We start from the raw sequence: 19,204 nt of genomic DNA on the forward strand, positions 1-19,204 counted from the left end.
GGTTATTTTTTTTATAAATATGATTTATTTATATCAAATTTCAATCATACATTCCTACATATAAATAATACATTTGTTTAATTCACCTACAAAAGTGATAATATTTGTTTTTGTTTTTACCCTCGTTACTGGAGAGAATATTTTTAGTTTTAGCCAGTATCCTACAAACTTTGTGTGTTAAATACATGGATATAGATAGTATACTATCGCTAAACTGTACTTTGAATACATTTTTTAGTATTCATAATTTCAACTATTGCAACAACCATTTGTCTAGTAAGTATGTATTTTTATTATTTTGTAATCGATTACCATCAATAACCAAAGACTCTTATCATCAGTTCGACGTGTTTCCAGTGATAACGGGATTGTGTTGAGCGATATCTAGGTGACGTGTGATGCGGTCGAGTTCACGAAGGTTGTTGTCACCAGCCTGTAGTAACATGGCCCTTTAGCTTCGATTCATCTTTGCTGCAGTCAGCTGGAGACTAGGAGTGATTTTCGTTATCCTCGATACGTTCCAATGTAGGCACCGCAATTTGGACAGTAATGATTAGCATTTTTACACGAGTCTATTACATATGGAATCCAAAAGCAAGGCCAGCAGCTGTGAGGAGAGAAAATATAACGGTTGAAATTAATAATGGAAACGTAATTGGTATTGCAATGATATATTTTTGATTCATAATTAACGAATGTTTTTTCTGGGGGTTTGTTTTTCCAATAGGGATACGTCTATTGCCTGAAAGTTGTTTTGACAGTGTAAAGTGACGTCTCTACCCAGTATTGTTTGGCAGATCATCATGAATAGGTTAACTCCAGAACAACGTTTCCAAATCGTCACTGTAAAACAGTTTAGAGCGCAAAATTCTCTTCTGTAATGAGGAGTATTTTTGGTTGAATGGATACGTCAACAAGAAATAATGACGTATTTGGCCTTCGCGTTCGTCTGGATTATTTTTTTTGTAGGGATACGTGAAGTCATTGGTTTATGTACACCAGAAACGATTGATGCTTTGGAAACCAATATCCAACGTGTCTTTGCTGAAATAAGCCCTCAAATGCATGAAATAGTAGTCTACAATTGACCTTTGAGAAAAATAGTCATGGCGGCCATATGCCCGAAATCATTTTTAAATGTTGAATGCCAAGAAATTACCTACCAAACAAAATTTGCCGTTCCATAATTTGGTATGTTTTATTTAACAGTTCGGCTGAAAAGTTCGTATCGTTTAATAGAAACACACATTATTTTGCCAAAATTCGTTTTTATTAATCAACATAATTGCCATCAGAGGCGATACAGCGATTATAGCGATCTTCCAACTTTTCGATACCATTTTTGTAGTACGATTTGTCCTTTGCCTCAAAATAGGCCTCAGTTTCAGCAATTACCTCTTCATTCTTCATTCTAAAATTTTTACCAGCGAGCATTCTCTTGAGGTCTGAGAACAGGAAAAAGTCACTGGGGGCCAAATCTGGAGAATACGGTGGATGAGGGAGCAATTCGAAGCCCTATTCGTTCAATTTCAGCATGGTTTTCATCGACTTGTGACACGGTGCATTGTCTTGATGAAACAAAACTTTTTCTTCAAATGAGGCCGTTTTTTGAAATTTCGTCCTTCAAACGCTCTAATAACGCTATATAATAGTCACTGTTGATGGTTTTTCCCTTTTCAAGGTAGTCGATGAAAATTATACCATGCGAATCACAAAATACAGACGCCATAACCTTACCGGCCGATTGTTGAGTCTTTCCACGCTTTGGGTTCGGTTCACCGCGTGCAGTCCACTCAGCTGACTGTCGATTGGACTCCGGAGTGAAGTGATGGAGCCATGTTTCGTCCATTGTTATATATCGACGAAAAAAATCGGTGTTATTTCGATATAACAGCTCCAAACACTGCTCAGAATCATCAATTCGTTGTTGTTTTTGATCGATTGTGAGCTCATGTGGCACCCATTTTGCACAAAGCTTTCTCATATCCAAATATTCGTGAATAATATGTCCAACACGTTCCTTTGATATCTTTAGGGTGTCAGCTATCTCGATCAACTTCACTTTACGGTCATTGAAAATCATTTTGTGGATTTTTTTCACGTTTTCATCGGTAACAGCCTCTTTTGGACGTCCACTGCGTTCATCGTCTTCGGTTCTCATATGACCAGTACGAAATTTTGCAAACCACTTACGAATCGTTGCTTCGCCCGGTGCAGAGTCTGGATAACACTCATCAAGCCATTTTTTGGTATCGGCGGCACTTTTTTTCATCAAAAAGTAGTGTTTCATCAACACACGAAATTCCTTTTTTTCCATTTTTTTCACAATAACAAAAGTAGCTTCACTCAAAATGCAATATCTCACAAACTAATAATCAGACAACTGTCAAATTTATACACGTATCTTTTGAAGGTTGGTACTAACTGAAAATGGTATGGATTTAATTCTAGTGGCGCCCTCTCATAGAAACGATACGAACTTTTCAGCCGAACTGTTAAATATCAATTCATTGTTGTATTCTTAATTCACTTTCATAAAAAATAGAGCATTTGTCCTCACCAGACAGTCGATATTTTAACGACCGGCCGTACAATTATGTTTTGGATACTTGATCTAAATTGCTGGAAATGGTCTAATCTGTATTTTTCAATAAGAAAAAACCTATTTTAATTCACCTAGTGGTGTAATGATGCCTTTCTCATATTACTCATTACATCTTAAATATAACAGTGAAATTCGCAAAAACAACTGTTTACTGAATAGAAATAGGAAAATTTGTTCGGACCTAATCTCACAAACTCTATAAATCCAGTTTACCCTGTAGTTCCGGAACCGAAAGTAGTATCCATAACAAATTAAGGAATTCCGTTTGAAACTGTAAGACTTTTCTTTTGAACCTGTAAGTTTGTGAAAATCGATTTGGCCATCTCCAAGAAAAGTGAGTGAGATCCTTTTTGCAGTTTTTAATCACTATTTCCAATTCTTCCGAAACCGGATTCAGATGAACGGAATAGCCGAAGTTGGTTCGCTTGCTACCAACAAATATGACCTGCAAACTGGAACAGTTTTGAACGTAGTTAAACCTATACTTACTATCTCATGCTCTATTTCGAATAATCCAATTAAACGAAATCTAACAAACGAAACGAACCTGCGTTTCTGTTACTTCTGCATATGTAAGTTAAGCTAAACAGCATGAATCAGCAGCATAAAACATGTAGCCACGTCAAGGGGAACGTGCCTTTTGAGCCAATTTGTTCTGATAAAATTTTCATCAATCGCAGTACCATTTTTACCAATATCACACACTAGTAGCAGACATCCGTAACAGTTTCGTTTTCTTTATAGCGTGTACGAAATAGAACAAAGCACGCATCGTTCGTTTTGTGTTTTCTTCTTCCACCATACCACCCGTACCGATGTTGTATATATTGTCACTCTATATGGTGATTTGAAAACTTTGACACTTATCGTCCTGTAACTGCGGAACCGGAAGTCGGATCCGGATGAAATTTCACAGTAGCTTTAAAAACAGTATGAATTTTAATTCAAATCAAGATTTATGCAAATCGGTTCAAGCGACGCAGAGAAATCGAAGTGAATTTAGTTTTAGGAGTTTTATTGCCCACAAACTAACAAGTTCTGCAAACTAGTAGAATTTATCAGACAGTTTTATGGGATTTGTACCTGTTTTTAACCATCGTTCGTGGAAAAATACTAATAAAATTGGCATTTTGCGCTTATCACGCTTTAGTTCCTGAACCGGAAGTTGGATCCAGATAAAATGTTCTAAATGACCTTTCATTTGAATCTTAGTTTGCGAAAATCGGTTGAGCTGTTCCAGAGATAATTGAGTGTAAACTTTATCTCAAATTTTTACATATTACCATATAACTCCAGAACCGGAAGTCACATTCAAATGAAATTGAATAGCAAGCTATGGGACCATAATACCTTTTATTTGAATCTTAGTTTGTGGAAATCGGTTCAGCCATCTTTGAAAAGAGTGAATGCATATTTTTTTCATTTTTTTGGTACATATCATCCTATATCTCCGGAACTGAAAGTCGGATCGGAATGAAATTCAATAGCAGGCTATGGGACTATGAGACCTTTCATTTTAATATTTGTTTGTGGAAATCGGTTCAGCCATCTCTAAGAAAAGTGAGTGCATATTTTTGTTACATACACACACACAGACATTTGCTCAGTTCGTCGAGCTGAGTCGAATGGTATATGACATTCGGCCCTTCGGGCCTCGATTGAAAAGTCGATTTTCACAGTGACTGCATAGCCTTTCTATATGAGAAAGGCAAAAAGGGGAAACCAATTAGGAATTTCTCGAGTGATCATGTGAATTGCGAGTGTAGAGTGGTAATTTCATCGATTTTCGTGTGATGGACAGAACATCGGGACGTGTACAAAACAATTCACCAATGGAAAGTTTTCTTTCTTAAATCGACATTCATGAGGCATGGTGACAGACCTGGAATAATCATCTGATCGACTTCAACCTAGAACGCCTGCCTGTAGTTCTAGAGCTGAGGTACCCCGAAGATTCAAATCTAACCGATACTGAAGGCAATCGACTCACCGTGATGACGGGGGTCACACTCATGCGCGTATCAGATTTGAACCTTCTGCTAACTAATTAAACCGTGTTACTTTGTTATAGGTATTAAATTTCATTGTTTTGTTGTTTGTCAAAACAATTTATCACTCATTAAACGGTAGTTCAATATTGGTATTTAGTGTTGTTTGGTAATTATTGATTAGTTTTCAGGATGAGTGCTACAAATTTTCTCGCCGTTTTTGTTAGTTTTCAATCGATTTCAAACCATAGTTAAACCTTCATTAAATAATTCCAATATGAATTATCCGAAAGTGTTGAAATTTGCAAACTTTAATGCAATTGTAAGCCCCATCTTCCAAGTAAAGCTTTTGCATAACACTGAATGTTTAGTTTCACGGGTTAACAGTAATAAACCAAAGAAAATTGCTTTTGATTGTTTTGATTCTGATAATATAAATGTAAAGGGTTAGCCAATAATTAATGCGATTTTAAACTTTTTTTGCATTTCTCATATAAAAAGGTTATGCAATCACCGTGAAAGCCGTGTGTGTGTGTGTGTGTGTGTGTGTGTGTGTGTGTGTGTGTGTGTGTGTGTGTGTGTGTGTGTGTGTGTGTGTGTGTGTGTGTGTGTGTGTGTGTGTGTGTGTGTGCGTATGTGTGTATGTTACGTTTTTTGCACTAACTTTTCTCGGAGATGGCTGAACCGAATTTTACAAACCTAGATTCAAATGAAAGGTCTTGTGGTCCCATACAATATTCCTGATTATTATTTGGATCCGACTTCCGGCTCCGGAATTATGGGGTGAAATGTACAAAAAGTTGTGAAAATAAGTCCACCAACTTGTTTCGGAGATGACAGGTCCTGTGGTCTCATACAGAATCCCTACACTGAAAATAATCCGCACATCAAGTCTACTAGAAATATCACGTAGATAAACAAAATAATGTTTTTACCTCAGTTTATCGGACAACGATAATAACCATCGTACTAAACATGACAAGGAAGTGAAAGAATTATGACTATCACTGATTTTTCCTGTTTGTTTTACGTGACATCCTCATATTAATTTATCTTGGTTCATTTTGATAGCCAAACTCAGCAGTTCATTTTTTTATGTTTGTAAAGTAGAGGTAAAAATGGCGTGTGTTGAAGGCAGATTAGAAGACCTTCAATCGGATTTAGGAATAACACAACAATTATTGGAGATATTCGATGGTAAGAATAGATAGAAATCGAGTTGCATTTTGTATTCATGCTTCAAACAGAATGTGGGATTGATTTTTCTGATTTGTTCAGCAACACAATTAATCAACTTCGTGAATATCAAGAACCAACACAAACACCTTGGAAATATTCGGTACTGTACGAATTAATTTCATCGTGGCGAATGCGAAATGTAAGTGGATTTTCAAAATAATTTTGAATAAACATTGTTTTCTTTTTGTAGGAGTCCAAAATCTTTACTTTATTGAATTCATCTAAACCGGGATATCGCTTGCGGCTTACAGGCATAATTGACAGTCTAATAAATGTTTATAATGAATTAAAATGTTTGATGTTTTACTGTTATTTCGTTAGTAGCCTTATAATGATTTCTGATATACCACATCGTGGAAATCCCATATGGACAAACATGAAATAACATACTTTTCACGAGTATATTAAATTACATTTATTAGTTCGTTATTCAACTTTTACAAAAACACTTCGTATAAACTACTTGTAAAACAACGTAACTTTTGCGTGTAAGTTTTTTGACATGAGAGTTCATGAATTCATTTCGTTCTATCGGCTACCCCCATAAGGGCTACGCGAAAAGTTCAATGGAGAAAAACTACATATGTTTTGACGTAGTTTTGAATTGTGGATTTATTTGAGTGTAAATTTCATCCAAATCCGATATCCGGATCCGGAAATAAAGGGTGAAGTGTGTTACAAATTTTATATCATCACTGAAAAGAGCGAAAATCCTTAAAAAAATTTCTAAATCGACCTCACATCTTCTCCAATTGATAGTTTCTATCAGTAGACGGTCAAACAAACCGTCTTTTTTTAAAGAATTTCAAGACCTTTCATTTGCATTTTAGTGTGTTAAAATCAGTGCGGAAAATTGCGCATTTTCTCATAGATGTTCATATATTGCTTTTTAATTCCGGAACCGGAAGTCGGATAAAGATAAAATTCAATAGCGAGCTATGGGACCATAAGACCTTTCGTTTGAATCTAAGTTTGTGAAAATCGGTTCATCCATTTCTGAGAAAACCGAGTGACATATTTTGTCACATACACACATATATTCATACATACACACACATACACGTACACACATTTGCTCAGTTCGTCGAGCTGATTCGAATGGTATATGACACTCGGCCCTCCGGGTCTCGGTTCAAAAGTCGGTTTTCAAAGTTTTTGTATAACCTGTCTATATGAGATAGGCAAAACTGCTAATTCAAAAGTTTGCCTTCATAGAAAGAGATGTAAAAAGATCTAAGAATTCCAAAATAGATAATTAATCCCGCTAGTTTACAGGTCTTGTACATTGAAGACCACACAAACTCACATCGAATATACCGGCTCCTGTAATCCGGCGTCAAAATAGTAGTCAAAAACTCCGAAAAGCAACTAACTCACAACAGCTCAACGGTTCTTTTTATAATTGCTTAATTTGATCTGGTCTCCGAAATCTGTAATTTCAAGCCGTCATATAATGCGTCGATGCAAAAGAGGGAAAAATCTTCTAAATTGGACTCAAAAATGTATCAATTTGCAGGTCATGTAAGTTACTGACCATATAAATAGACTTCGGTTATTCCGGGCCCCGGAATCCGGTCCCGGATGTACCGTAAATTGTGGTCAAAAATTTCGAAATGGAACTAGTTCACTTCTCTCCGCAACGGCTTAACCGATGCTCTCAAACTTAGATTCAAATGAAAGACCATACGGTCATTTACAGAATTTCTGAATTTGATGCGTATTCTGGTGCGGGAATTAAGAGGTGATGAGTGAAATTTTGATGAGTCAAAGACGAAACGTGAACATATCAGTTTTTGTTATTAAAGGTTTTAAAGTAAGAACATAAAGAATTTAACAAGACAAGACAGTTTTCAAGACCATTTTCAATTCACCAATTGTGGTGTGATGATTCTTTTCTCATATTTTCACAATTTTATGGATGTTACTAGGGGATAAACAACCTGTTTTAATTTAACTAGTGGTGTAATGATGCCTTTCTCATATCAACCATATATAATACTGTGGTATTCTTCAAAATAATTTTCTTTGATTCTTGAAGGAATCGCTTTGTTTGGCCGTCTACTGATAATGGCTACCAGTTTTGATGTTAATTTAGATTTTTTTTACGTTTTTTGTTTCGCCTTTTTATGTAATGGCATAAAATTTTGAACATACTGCACCCTATAATTCCGAAATCGAAAGTTGGATCCGGATTAAATTCAGAAGGTTTGTATATAATTATAACACCTTTAATTTAAATCCAAGTTTGTAAAAATCGGCCACGCTATCTTTGAGAAAAGTTTGTACACATATTCTCATTTTTTTCACATTTTTCTCCATAACTCCGGAACCGGATGTCCTATTCGAGCAAAATTCAAAAATTTGTACGCTATCATAAGACCTTTCATTTGGATATAAGCTTGTGAAAATCGGTTCAGCCATCTCCGAAAAAAGGTAGTGCCAAAAATATGTTACATACACACATACACGAGTCGAATAGTATATGACACTCGGCCCTACGGGCCTCAGTTCATAAGTCGGTATTCACAATGATTGCATAACTTTTTTACTTGAGAAAGGCAAAAATGATGTTTATATGTTATATACAACAAGAGATATTTACGATCGAATATTTAGCACACTCTCAGAGGGTAGATCTTGAAAAGGCTCGATTCACGTCGTGATAATTCACGATAAAATCGGTGGCTGGTCTCCTAGAAATTCGAATGCACTTTTTTCATATTTTTGCACTGGATCTGGATCTGGATAATATTCAATAACATACTATGAGGCCAAGAGACTTTTCATTCGAATCTAAGATTATAAAAAACTGAAACGAAGACCCGGTATACCCAAAATCAATGTATTTGGTCATCAACTAACCAAATCTGCCCAACTCTAAGAATTATACGGCTATTTGAAAGTATTTTATTGAATTTTCAGTGTCATGAATAAAATCACGTCCCTGATAATGAAAATTTTACACCTATCAGTCTGTAATTCCGGAACCGGAAGTCGTATCCAGATGAAATTTGGTAGGATTATATGAGGTTGTAAGGCCGTTCTTCTAAACCTATGCTAGTGAAAATTAGATGAGCGGTCTCTGAGAAAATCGATTGCACCTTTTAAGTTAATTTCGCTCATTTTACTTCGTAACTCCCGAAACGGAAGTCGGATTCAGGTGAAATTGAATAGCAATCTATGGGGCTACAAGAGCTTTAATTTAAATCTTAGTTCAAGAAAATCGGTTGAGCGGTCTCTGAGAAAATCGATTGGACTTTTTCTTCATTTTTTTTTGCACATTTTACCCCGTTACTCCCGAACCGGAAGTCCGATCCGGGAGAAGTTCAATTGCACCCTATGGAACCAAAAACCTTTTATATGGAACGGTTTTCACAATGATTGCATAACCTTTCTATATGAGAAAGGCAAAAAGGTAAAAAAAGTTTCATCGAGTTTCAAAAAGGTTTATATGGACACAAAAAAAAGCATAAGTTTGCCTCATTTGTGAACCATTTTAAGTAAAATTTAGAAGAATTTTTCTGTTTTTTGCATTGTCACTTTGAATGACGGTTTGAAGTTTTAAACACACTTCATCCTCTAGCTCCGAAACTGGAAGTCGGATGTCGACGAAATTCAGCTACAGCCTATGGGCCTTTCATTTGAGACTACTGAGTTTGCGAAAATCTGATGATCACTATGGGATCACAAAACCTTCGAATTTAGCTTAAGTTTGCGAGAATCGGTTAAGCTATCTCTGCAAAAATTCGTTTGGCCAGCTACTAACAAAATCAAAAAATCTTTCGTAACGATTTGATAAGAATGTAAAATAGATTTTTTTTTGTAATTATTTCGATTAATCAAATTGTGAGATTTTTTTGTAATAATTTCGATTATTAAAATTGTAAGCTTATGATTATTCGCCTACCGGGTCAGCAAAACGTGTTAAGCTTATAAGTTAGGTTGGAATTCAAACACAGGTGATTTGACTGGCGGTTTGTAACTGCGAAAAAAAAACTCACTAAAATACGACAGTTTCCCGCGACACTTTTTTTCATATTGAAATAACACTCGCCGCAAATACGATTTTTGTGGCAAAAACAGGCGACATATTTATTACTGCACAATAAATGTCATATACTGGCAAAGATTTGCTTTGTCAGTAGCATCTAGCGAAATTTTCTGTTAAATTAGTTGACTAGCGTTATCTACCGTAAAACGCAACAAATGAATTCTTCCATCGGGGGTATCAAGAAAATTCCTCGGACAGAAAACCATACAGTTTACCGACTACGTGATTTCTATGATTATATTTTCGGAACCAGAAGTGTAGGCGATTTACCCTTCCAATTCGATCAATAATGACCTACTAGTAGTTTTCAAATGATTTTTAGATAGTTGAAATCAGTTTGGCAATCTTCAAGCATATTGAGCGAATAAGAAATCATGGTAGTAATTTTAGATAATGTGATTTTAATCCTTTTTTTTGCAGTGGAAGTTTTTCAAAACTGTACTAACTCTTTTTGTTAAAAATTATTCATTAGTTACTTATGAGGGCGATTCATTCTTTCCAATATCAAATTAATTGAGATAAAAAAAACCCGCGCGTAATGCTGTAGGAGGAGTCTTTCCTCGAGCACCTTATTAGGTCAGTTAATTGTAACCATGTTTAATCGGAAAACCGGTTGATTCAATTGTTATTGAGGTTCGTGATTGTCGACGGTGAAAACCTTCCACAGATGAGTTGCAAATTGTTCTGTCAAAGTTGTATTCCAATCAAACAAAGATGATTTATTAACACGGTTGCAGTATCGGTAGATTCGATCATATGTCGGTAGCTTTTTCTTTAAGACCTTTAAATACTTAGAAAAAAAAAGAATGACATGTTATCCGGAACTGGAATTTGTATCGCTTGAGCAGATTTTAGCCTAGAAAGTACGAGACTGGTAAAGTGCAGAAAAATGCCATTGTAATTACTGTAACCTACCGAATTAATTATCTGTAATTACTGCAATCTACCGAATTACCATATATCTGCATTGCCTGTAGATTGCTCGGTTCGAATTATGATAGGTTCGCATTGTCAAAGTGGATATCGTTGTAAGGATTTTTTTGTATCATATACAGTATTAAAATTAGGTAAGTTAGCACAAGCTTGGATAAAAAAAACTAAACATGTGCTTTTAAAAGTTCCAAGTGAAATCTTAACTCAAAGCTCAATTAGAAGAGAAGTCTAGCCTACAATTAATGGACGCATGTATAATAGCTGTTCACAACCTTTGCTAGAATTTACTATCGGGTTACATAACGAATGAATGATTGTATTACAGCTATGCAAATATCGCTTAAGAAACAAAATTACGTCACAGCTGTCATGATGTTATGTACGTTTGAGATTTTGTATTGCTAAACTTCTGCTGGATCCAAATCTTCTTAGAATTGGAGTCTAATGTTTGGGTCACAACACCGGTCATCCGATTTCATACGAACAGTATTGAGTAATTATATCATTAATCAACCGTCAAAAACAATGGTGTCATACTGAGGAAATTACTTTGTTTGAGACAATCAATAATAATCATTGCCGTTTCAACCTTCCGAGCGAACGGACGTGATTTGGATTTACTGCGAAAGCATTGAAAACCAGTTGTGTGTGTGTGATAAAGTGGTCGGACGATCGAAACGATATTGTGTGATAGACAATAGTGCTTTTTCCTCTGAGAGGTTTTTTTCGCATTATATAATAGAACAGTGCCTTATTGTGAGCGGTGGATCGAAACGGTACCGTTAGCCGGTTATTGTTTCGGCGATCAAGGCCAAGTGTGCGGATTATAAACAAGCGGCCATTGTGTGAGGATTATAAATAAGAGTGCTTTTTCCTCTCGGAGGTTTTTTGCACATCATCAAAGCGGCGATACGCCGACCGACGAAGACCAGCTTGGTGTCCCCCGTTGGATCTTAAGTTAAGTACCGTTACTTCGATTATTCGTTTTTGACCATTATATTTCCCCCCGAATTACTTGTTTCTGCGCGGAAGTAGTTCCGCGACATGTCTAATTTAAGTCCTGGCCCCCCCGCTCCCGATGTTCAAATGGAGACTTCCCTTGTCTGTAAAATGTCCCGCATAAAGAGCTATCCTGATGGGCTCGCACTACCGGCCGGGCCTTACGCGGTCTATTTCCGGACCAAATCAAGAGAAAAAAATTTAAATATTTTAAAAATATCGCGAGACCTGTTTTCGCGATATAATACTATAAAAAGTATCGATAGAATACGGCCAGACAAGCTCAGGGTCATGTTTACCAGCTCTAAACAGGCTAATGAGCTTGTTCAAAAGGATCCCTTTACGCAGGAGTACCGCGTCTACGTGCCCGCTCGCGAAGTAGAAATCGACGGTGTGGTCACCGATGCGAGTTTGACTTGCGAGGATATTCTTAAGTACGGGGCGGGTTGTTTTAAAGACCCCTCACTTAAGAATGTCAAGATACTGGATTGCAAGCGATTGCATTCAGTATCGATCGCAGGGGATGGAACAAAGTCTTATCCCCAATCAGACTCTTATCGTGTGACCTTCGCCGGCACTGCTTTGCCCAACTACATCCTCTTGGACCGGGTTCGTTTGCCTGTTCGTTTATTTGTACCCCGGATAATGAATTGTACCAATTGCAAACAACTGGGGCATACAGCTACCCATTGCAGCAATAAGCCACGTTGTGCTAACTGTGGGGAAGCTCATGCGGACGGCTCTTGCGGTAAGGATGCTGAAAAGTGTCTCTACTGTAAGGAGGGTCCACATGACCTCTCTGATTGTCCCGCTTACAAACTGCGAGGTGATCGAATGAAGCGTTCCCTAAAGGAGCACTCCAAGCGTTCCTTCGCAGAGATGCTTAAAAGTGCCACCCCTCCTAAACAGACAACGAATCCATATGCCTGCTTGTCGACTGACGAGAGCGATTCTGACGACCCTTTGGAAGGTCCATCTTCTGCGGTCCCTCATAGCTGTAGGAAAAGAATGAATAAATCTTCTCATAAGCTACCTAGTAAGGGTTCGAAGGTGTCTTCCGAAGGGCTTCGAAAAGTTACAGCTAACGGGAATCGGGAAAAATCACCGAAGCAAAAAGCTCCTGGTCTCGGAAAACTCAATTCCGAGATGGAATTCCCACCACTTCCAGGGACTACAAAATCCCCAAGCGTCCCTAAAAATCCACCAGAGAACCAACTAGGTGCTGGACTTATCAAGTTTTCTGATGTTGTGGACTGGATTTTTACAACTTTCAATATTTCAGACCCTCTTAGAAGCATTTTAATTGCTTTCATGCCTACAGTAAAAATATATTTGAAGCAGTTGACTGCAAATTGGCCCCTTCTTTCAGCGATTGTATCTTTCGATGGCTAAATCATCCACCGAGGTCACGGATCTAATCACTGTTTTACAGTGGAATTGTAGAAGTATTATCCCAAAAATAGATTCATTTAAATTTCTAGTAAATAATCTGAAATGTGACGCATTTGCATTGTGCGAAACTTGGTTAACTTCTGAAATACCCTTAAACTCCCACGATTTTAACATTATTCGCCTGGATCGAGATGATCCCTACGGAGGAGTACTTTTAGGGATCAAAAAGTGCTATTCTTTTTATCGAATTAACCTCCCCTCGATACCAGGTATTGAAGTTGTCGCATGTCATGTTACAATCAAAGGTAAGGACCTTTGTATTGCTTCCATCTACATTCCCCCAAGAGCCTCGGTTGGGCATCGGCGACTCAGTGATATCATTGAGCTCCTTCCCGCACCGACGTTGGTTTTGGGAGACTTTAACTCACACGGTACGGGATGGGGCTGTCTTCACGATGATAACAGATCAGCTAGGATCCATGATATCTGCGACAACTTCAATATGACAATTTTGAATACGGGAGAAATGACACGGATTCCTGCACCACCAGCAAGACCAAGTGCGCTGGATTTATCCCTTTGCTCGACATCGCTACGGTTGGATTGCACGTGGGAGGTAATTCCTGATCCCCACGGTAGCGATCATCTACCGATCGTAATATCAATCACCAGCGGCTCAAAACCATCGAAGACAATCAATGTTTCGTACGACCTCACACGAAATATTGATTGGAATAGCTATGCGACCTCGATATCTGAGAAACTTGAAAGAACTCAACAACTTCCTCCGGAGGAAGAGTACACGTTTTTGGCTGGCTTGATTCTCGACACCGCGACTCAAGCTCAGACGAAACGTGTACCCGGCGCGAAAACTAACATCCGTCCTCCCAACCCGTGGTGGGACAAAGAGTGCACACATTTAAACGCGGAGAGAGCCTCCGCGTATAAAATATTCAGAAAAAATGGAACATCTGATAATTACCGGAATTACGCGGCGTTAGACGTTAAAACTAAGAACTTGATTAGAGCCAAGAAACGCGGTTACTGGCGTCGGTTTATAGACGGCTTAACGAAAGAAACATCTATGAGCACTCTTTGGAACACAGCCCGACGAATGCGCAATCATAACACCACGAATGAAAGCGAGGAATATTCCAACCGCTGGATATTCGATTTCGCTAAAAAAGTATGCCCAGACTCTGTACCGGAACAGAAGATCACCCGCGCCGCGACACCAAACACAAACGAAACACCGTTTTCGATGGTAGAGCTCTCACTTGCACTTTTGTCATGTAACAATAAAGCCCCGGGATTAGACAGAATAAAATTCAACTTGTTGAAAAATCTGCCTGACCCTGCCAAAAGGCGCTTGCTGAATTTATTCAACAAGTTCCTCACGGGTAATATTGTCCCACACGACTGGAGACAAGTGAGAGTTATCGCCATTCAAAAACCAGGGAAACCAGCCTCCGATCACAATTCGTATCGGCCGATTGCTATGCTTTCCTGTATCCGGAAATTGTTCGAAAAAATGATTCTCTTCCGTCTAGACAATTGGGTCGAAACTAATGGCTTTCTTTCAGATACACAATTTGGTTTCCGCAGGGGCAAAGGAACGAACGATTGTCTTGCGTTGCTCTCAACAGAAATTCAAATGGCATTTGCTCGTAAAGAACAAATGGCGTCAGTTTTCCTAGACATCAAGGGGGCTTTTGACTCAGTTTCCATAAACATCCTATCTGAGAAGCTGCATCAGCATGGTCTTTCGCCAGTTTTGAACAACTTTTTACATAATCTATTGTCTGAGAAACATATGTATTTCGCGCATGGTGATTTGTCGACAATACGATTTAGTTACATGGGTCTTCCTCAGGGCTCATGCTTAAGCCCCCTTTTATACAATTTTTACGTAAACGACATCGATAAATGTATCAACACATCTTGCACGCTAAGACAACTTGCCGATGACAGCGTTGTGTCTATTATAGGACCCAAAGCTGGCGATCTGCAAGGGCCGTTACAAGATACTCTTGCCAACTTATCCACATGGGCTCTTCAAATGGGTATCGAGTTCTCTACGGAGAAAACTGAGCTGGTTGTATTTTCAAGGAAGCGAGAACCAGCACAACTACAGCTTCAACTAGGGGGTGAAAACATAGCTCAGGTCTTCACATTTAAATATCTCGGGGTCTGGTTCGACTCCAAAGGCACATGGGGATGTCACATTAGGTATATGAAACGAAAATGCCAACAAAGAATCAACTTTCTTCGTACAATAACCGGATCGTGGTGGGGTGCCCATCCAGGAGACCTGATCAGGCTGTACCAAACAACGATATTGTCCGTGATGGAATACGGATGCTTTTGCTTCCGATCCGCGGCGAACACTCATTTCATCAAGCTGGAAAGAATTCAGTATCGTTGTTTGCGTATTGCCTTGGGTTGCATGCAATCGACTCATACGATGAGCCTCGAAGTGCTGGCGGGCGTTCTCCCATTGAAAAACCGGTTCTGGGATCTCTCATATCGTTTACTCATTCGATGCGACATTTTGAATCCTCTGGTGATTGAAAATTTCGAAAGGTTAGTTGAGCTCAATTCTCAAACCCGTTTTATGTCCTTGTATTTTGATTACATGGCTCAGAATATTAATCCTTTTTCGTTTGTTTCCAACCGTGCTCATTTCTTGGATACTTCTGATTCTACTGTGTTTTTCGATACTTCCATGAGAGAAGAGATTCGTGGAATTCCGGATCACGTGCGCCCTCAAGTGGCCCCAAATATTTTTTATAATAAATTTAGAACAGTCAACTGTGAAAAGGTGTTTTACACTGACGGATCAAACATTAACAAGTCCACAGGCTTCGGTATCTTCAATCAAAACATCACCGCTTCGTACAAACTCAGTGATCCGGCTTCAGTTTACGTCGCAGAATTAGCTGCTATTCAGTACACCCTCGAGATCATTGAAACCTCGCCCAAAGACCATTACTTCATTGTCACGGACAGTCTAAGCTCAATAGAAGCTCTCCGGGCAATGAAGCCAGGAAAGTACCCCCCTTATTTTCTGGGGAAAATACGGGAACACTTGAGAACTTTATCTGAACGGTCTTATTCAATATCGTTAGTGTGGGTCCCTTCGCATTGTTCCATTCCGGGAAATGAAAAGGCAGACTCATTGGCTAAGGTGGGCGCATTAGAAGGTGATATTTATGAAAGACCAATCAGCTTCAATGAATTTTTCAGTATTTCTCGTCAGAAAACTCTCGAAAGTTGGCAAACTTCATGGACGAATGACGAACTGGGACGATGGCTACACTCCATTATTCCTAAGGTATCAACGAAACCGTGGTTCAAGGGGATGAACGTGAGTCGTGATTTCATTCGCGTTATGTCACGGCTCATGTCAAATCACTATACATTCAACGCACATCTCCGGCGTATCGGGATCGTGGAGAACGGGCTCTGCACCTGTGGCGACGGTTATCAGGACATCGAGCATGTCGTGTGGTCGTGCGTAGAGTATCGCGACGCCAGGTCGAAGCTACTGGAATCCCTCAGGGCCCGAGGTAGACCGCCTGAAGTTCCGGTTCGGGATGTGTTGGCGAGTCGGGATAGCTCATATATGCTTCTGATATACGAGTTTCTCAAACACATTAATATACAAGTGTAATCTGTTACATCTGGCTTAGAAAGTTCCTCCTATTTATCGACGTTGTTTCAACTGTGGCTAAGAATAATCTTCACCTGCAGGTTCGACACTAACTTCCGCCGATTATCCCGATTCCTCATCTGTCCACCATCTTCATCGGAACTAACAAGATCTTTGTGCTGTCACTAACCTTTTCGCTTCCCCCTCCCCGTCTCTTCACCATCTCGATGTCAACTAATTAGATCTCTGTCGTTTTAGTCAATTCATTCCCATATCCCCTTTTTACTCCGTTTTCCGCAATATTTACTTCGCTATTTTTTTTTTCTCATTTTCTTCTGTAACAACACCATCATCGCCCACGGAAACTTACCAACAGCATGCGGGCCACCCGCCGGGTATTCGTAACCTGGGGGTGTTTCCCGCGGACCCACACGGACCGAAGAATGCGGCCAACATGAACATTCACCAACGCCATATGGAAGACTCTCATGAAATATTCAATTCACCGGCCACTGCCGATCACTAGCTGAAGGCTGGATCTGCCAAAGTCAACCATTGCGACCCAAATATGACATTACTCAATGATACAACCCTAGTTTTAAGTTAGTCGTAAATTAAAATTAGTAAAAGCCCTTGGCATCTTAGAGCTTAAGCAGTGTGCCTTAAACATTATATTCTTGAATAAAAAAAATCAATAATAATATCCTGTACTATCCATGGCCCGTTTCCTTATCAGCGGTGCACTAAATACATAAAGCTACGTGCAAATGTTTTGCCGCCAAGCAAATGAACATTATCTTATCGTTTCTGTTTGTGCGATAGTCACTTACAGAAAACGTCAACTTTGGCGTGCACAAGCACTCTGGTATCGGAGTTTCATCTACACCATTTTAATCACTCAATTAAATTTCCTCTGCAATGGCACAATGCTATGAAATGGTTTCGTGTGTTTGGCTGTGTCTGGAATGATGAGTTATAGAGCTATATCATTGTTACTTACATGAAGAGACAGAGCAATCCGGCCATGATGTGCGTCTTGGTCGAGGTCTCGTAATCCAGTCGGGTGATGACATGCTTCTGACAGGATGGGCAGCTTATGGATGCTGGATCGGGGCCAACTTGAGGAGCGGTTACTATCGATGAATAATATAAAAGAGAAAAATACGATTGAGCAATAGTGGGAATCAGACGTATTTGACGTAACACAGTTCATTGGCCTACGGTTTAGTAGACTGTAAGAAAATGTTGAAAAATTAGTGTTTTCTTTTGTTATCCGTGACATTAGTTTAAATATATTATCGATATTTATATTTCAGTAAAACTATTTCGGCTTCGAATATTACTAGAAAGTACATATTAAATACTGATGAAATAACTACACGCAGAGAAATGTAGCATGTTTAAAATAACAATACAGTTAGTTGGTTTTTAAAATTTGAATTATGATGACTCCTAACTAGAATATGATTGTTTTGACCGAATTTTTTCCTTCAACATCAATAATGTTCTCTGTTTGATTTGAATCAAAATTTGGATCTAGTGAAATGAAAAAAAAAAATTTTTTTTGTTGATTCTATTGTTGAAATAAACTAACTATTTATTACATGTCAACCAAAGTTGAGTTTATGTTATCGGCAATGTCTATGTTGATTCAATCATGCTGTATCTTTATATCAAGAAAACAAAATGGTTTAATTTATCTATGATCTTATTTGTGTTATGATACCACAAAGTTTACTGTTTAAATGGACCATGTTAAGTTTATTTCTTATAAAAAAGAGTAATTTTCTTCCGCGTGAATAAACAGCATGTTTTCACCCGCTGATAAAATTTGTGCGCTTTTCGAAAGTAAAATTTGATATACGTGTTTCATTCCATAGGGGGTTTTAAATAATCCATGCGTATGGATTGGTAATTTATAATATTCTTGAAAATTGCATAACAATACATAACACATTTCTTTTACAAAACCAATTATTTGATGCAGTGATCTAGACCGGACTGATGAAGTACCAAACATTGGATACTAATTAAAATACTCGGGCTTCAATTTGGTTTGTGAATAATTTTTAAGAATTTGAAAACGATTATAAATCGAATTTATTGCAACTAAAAAGTTTCTAAACTTATAACGCTAAAAATAATTAACTTAAACTAGAGTTCGTTAATTTAAAACTCATTTTTTCAAATTGAACTTACTGTGAAATTGTTTGAACGCACAAGTAGAATATTTGTTATTTTTATCAAAATATTGATTGAAACAAACTAATCTACTGAGAAAAATTAATCATCTTGTTTTGTAGTTTCAAGTATCAATATTTGCAATATCAACCCAAATTTTTTGT

The 19,204-nt window shown here is 38.1% G+C and overlaps 1 protein-coding gene across 2 annotated transcripts in view; it reads right to left on the reverse strand.

Annotated features, from left to right (window-relative positions):
* Positions 1-27: 27 nt before the first annotated feature.
* LOC131428331 (lipopolysaccharide-induced tumor necrosis factor-alpha factor homolog) overlaps positions 28-19,204 on the reverse strand; it is a 36,131-nt gene continuing 16,954 nt past the window's right edge. For both annotated transcript variants that reach the window (XM_058592224.1, XM_058592225.1), the window contains exons 3-4: positions 17,860-17,992; positions 28-607 (exon numbers count right to left, since the gene is read on the reverse strand). In XM_058592224.1, coding sequence (XP_058448207.1) covers positions 505-607; positions 17,860-17,992 — 236 coding nt within the window. In that variant the 3' untranslated portion in view covers positions 28-504. The remainder of the gene's footprint in view (positions 608-17,859; positions 17,993-19,204) is intronic.

This window comes from Malaya genurostris, chromosome 2 (genome assembly GCF_030247185.1).
Source record: "Malaya genurostris strain Urasoe2022 chromosome 2, Malgen_1.1, whole genome shotgun sequence".
In the NCBI taxonomy this organism is placed as follows: domain Eukaryota; kingdom Metazoa; phylum Arthropoda; class Insecta; order Diptera; family Culicidae; genus Malaya; species Malaya genurostris.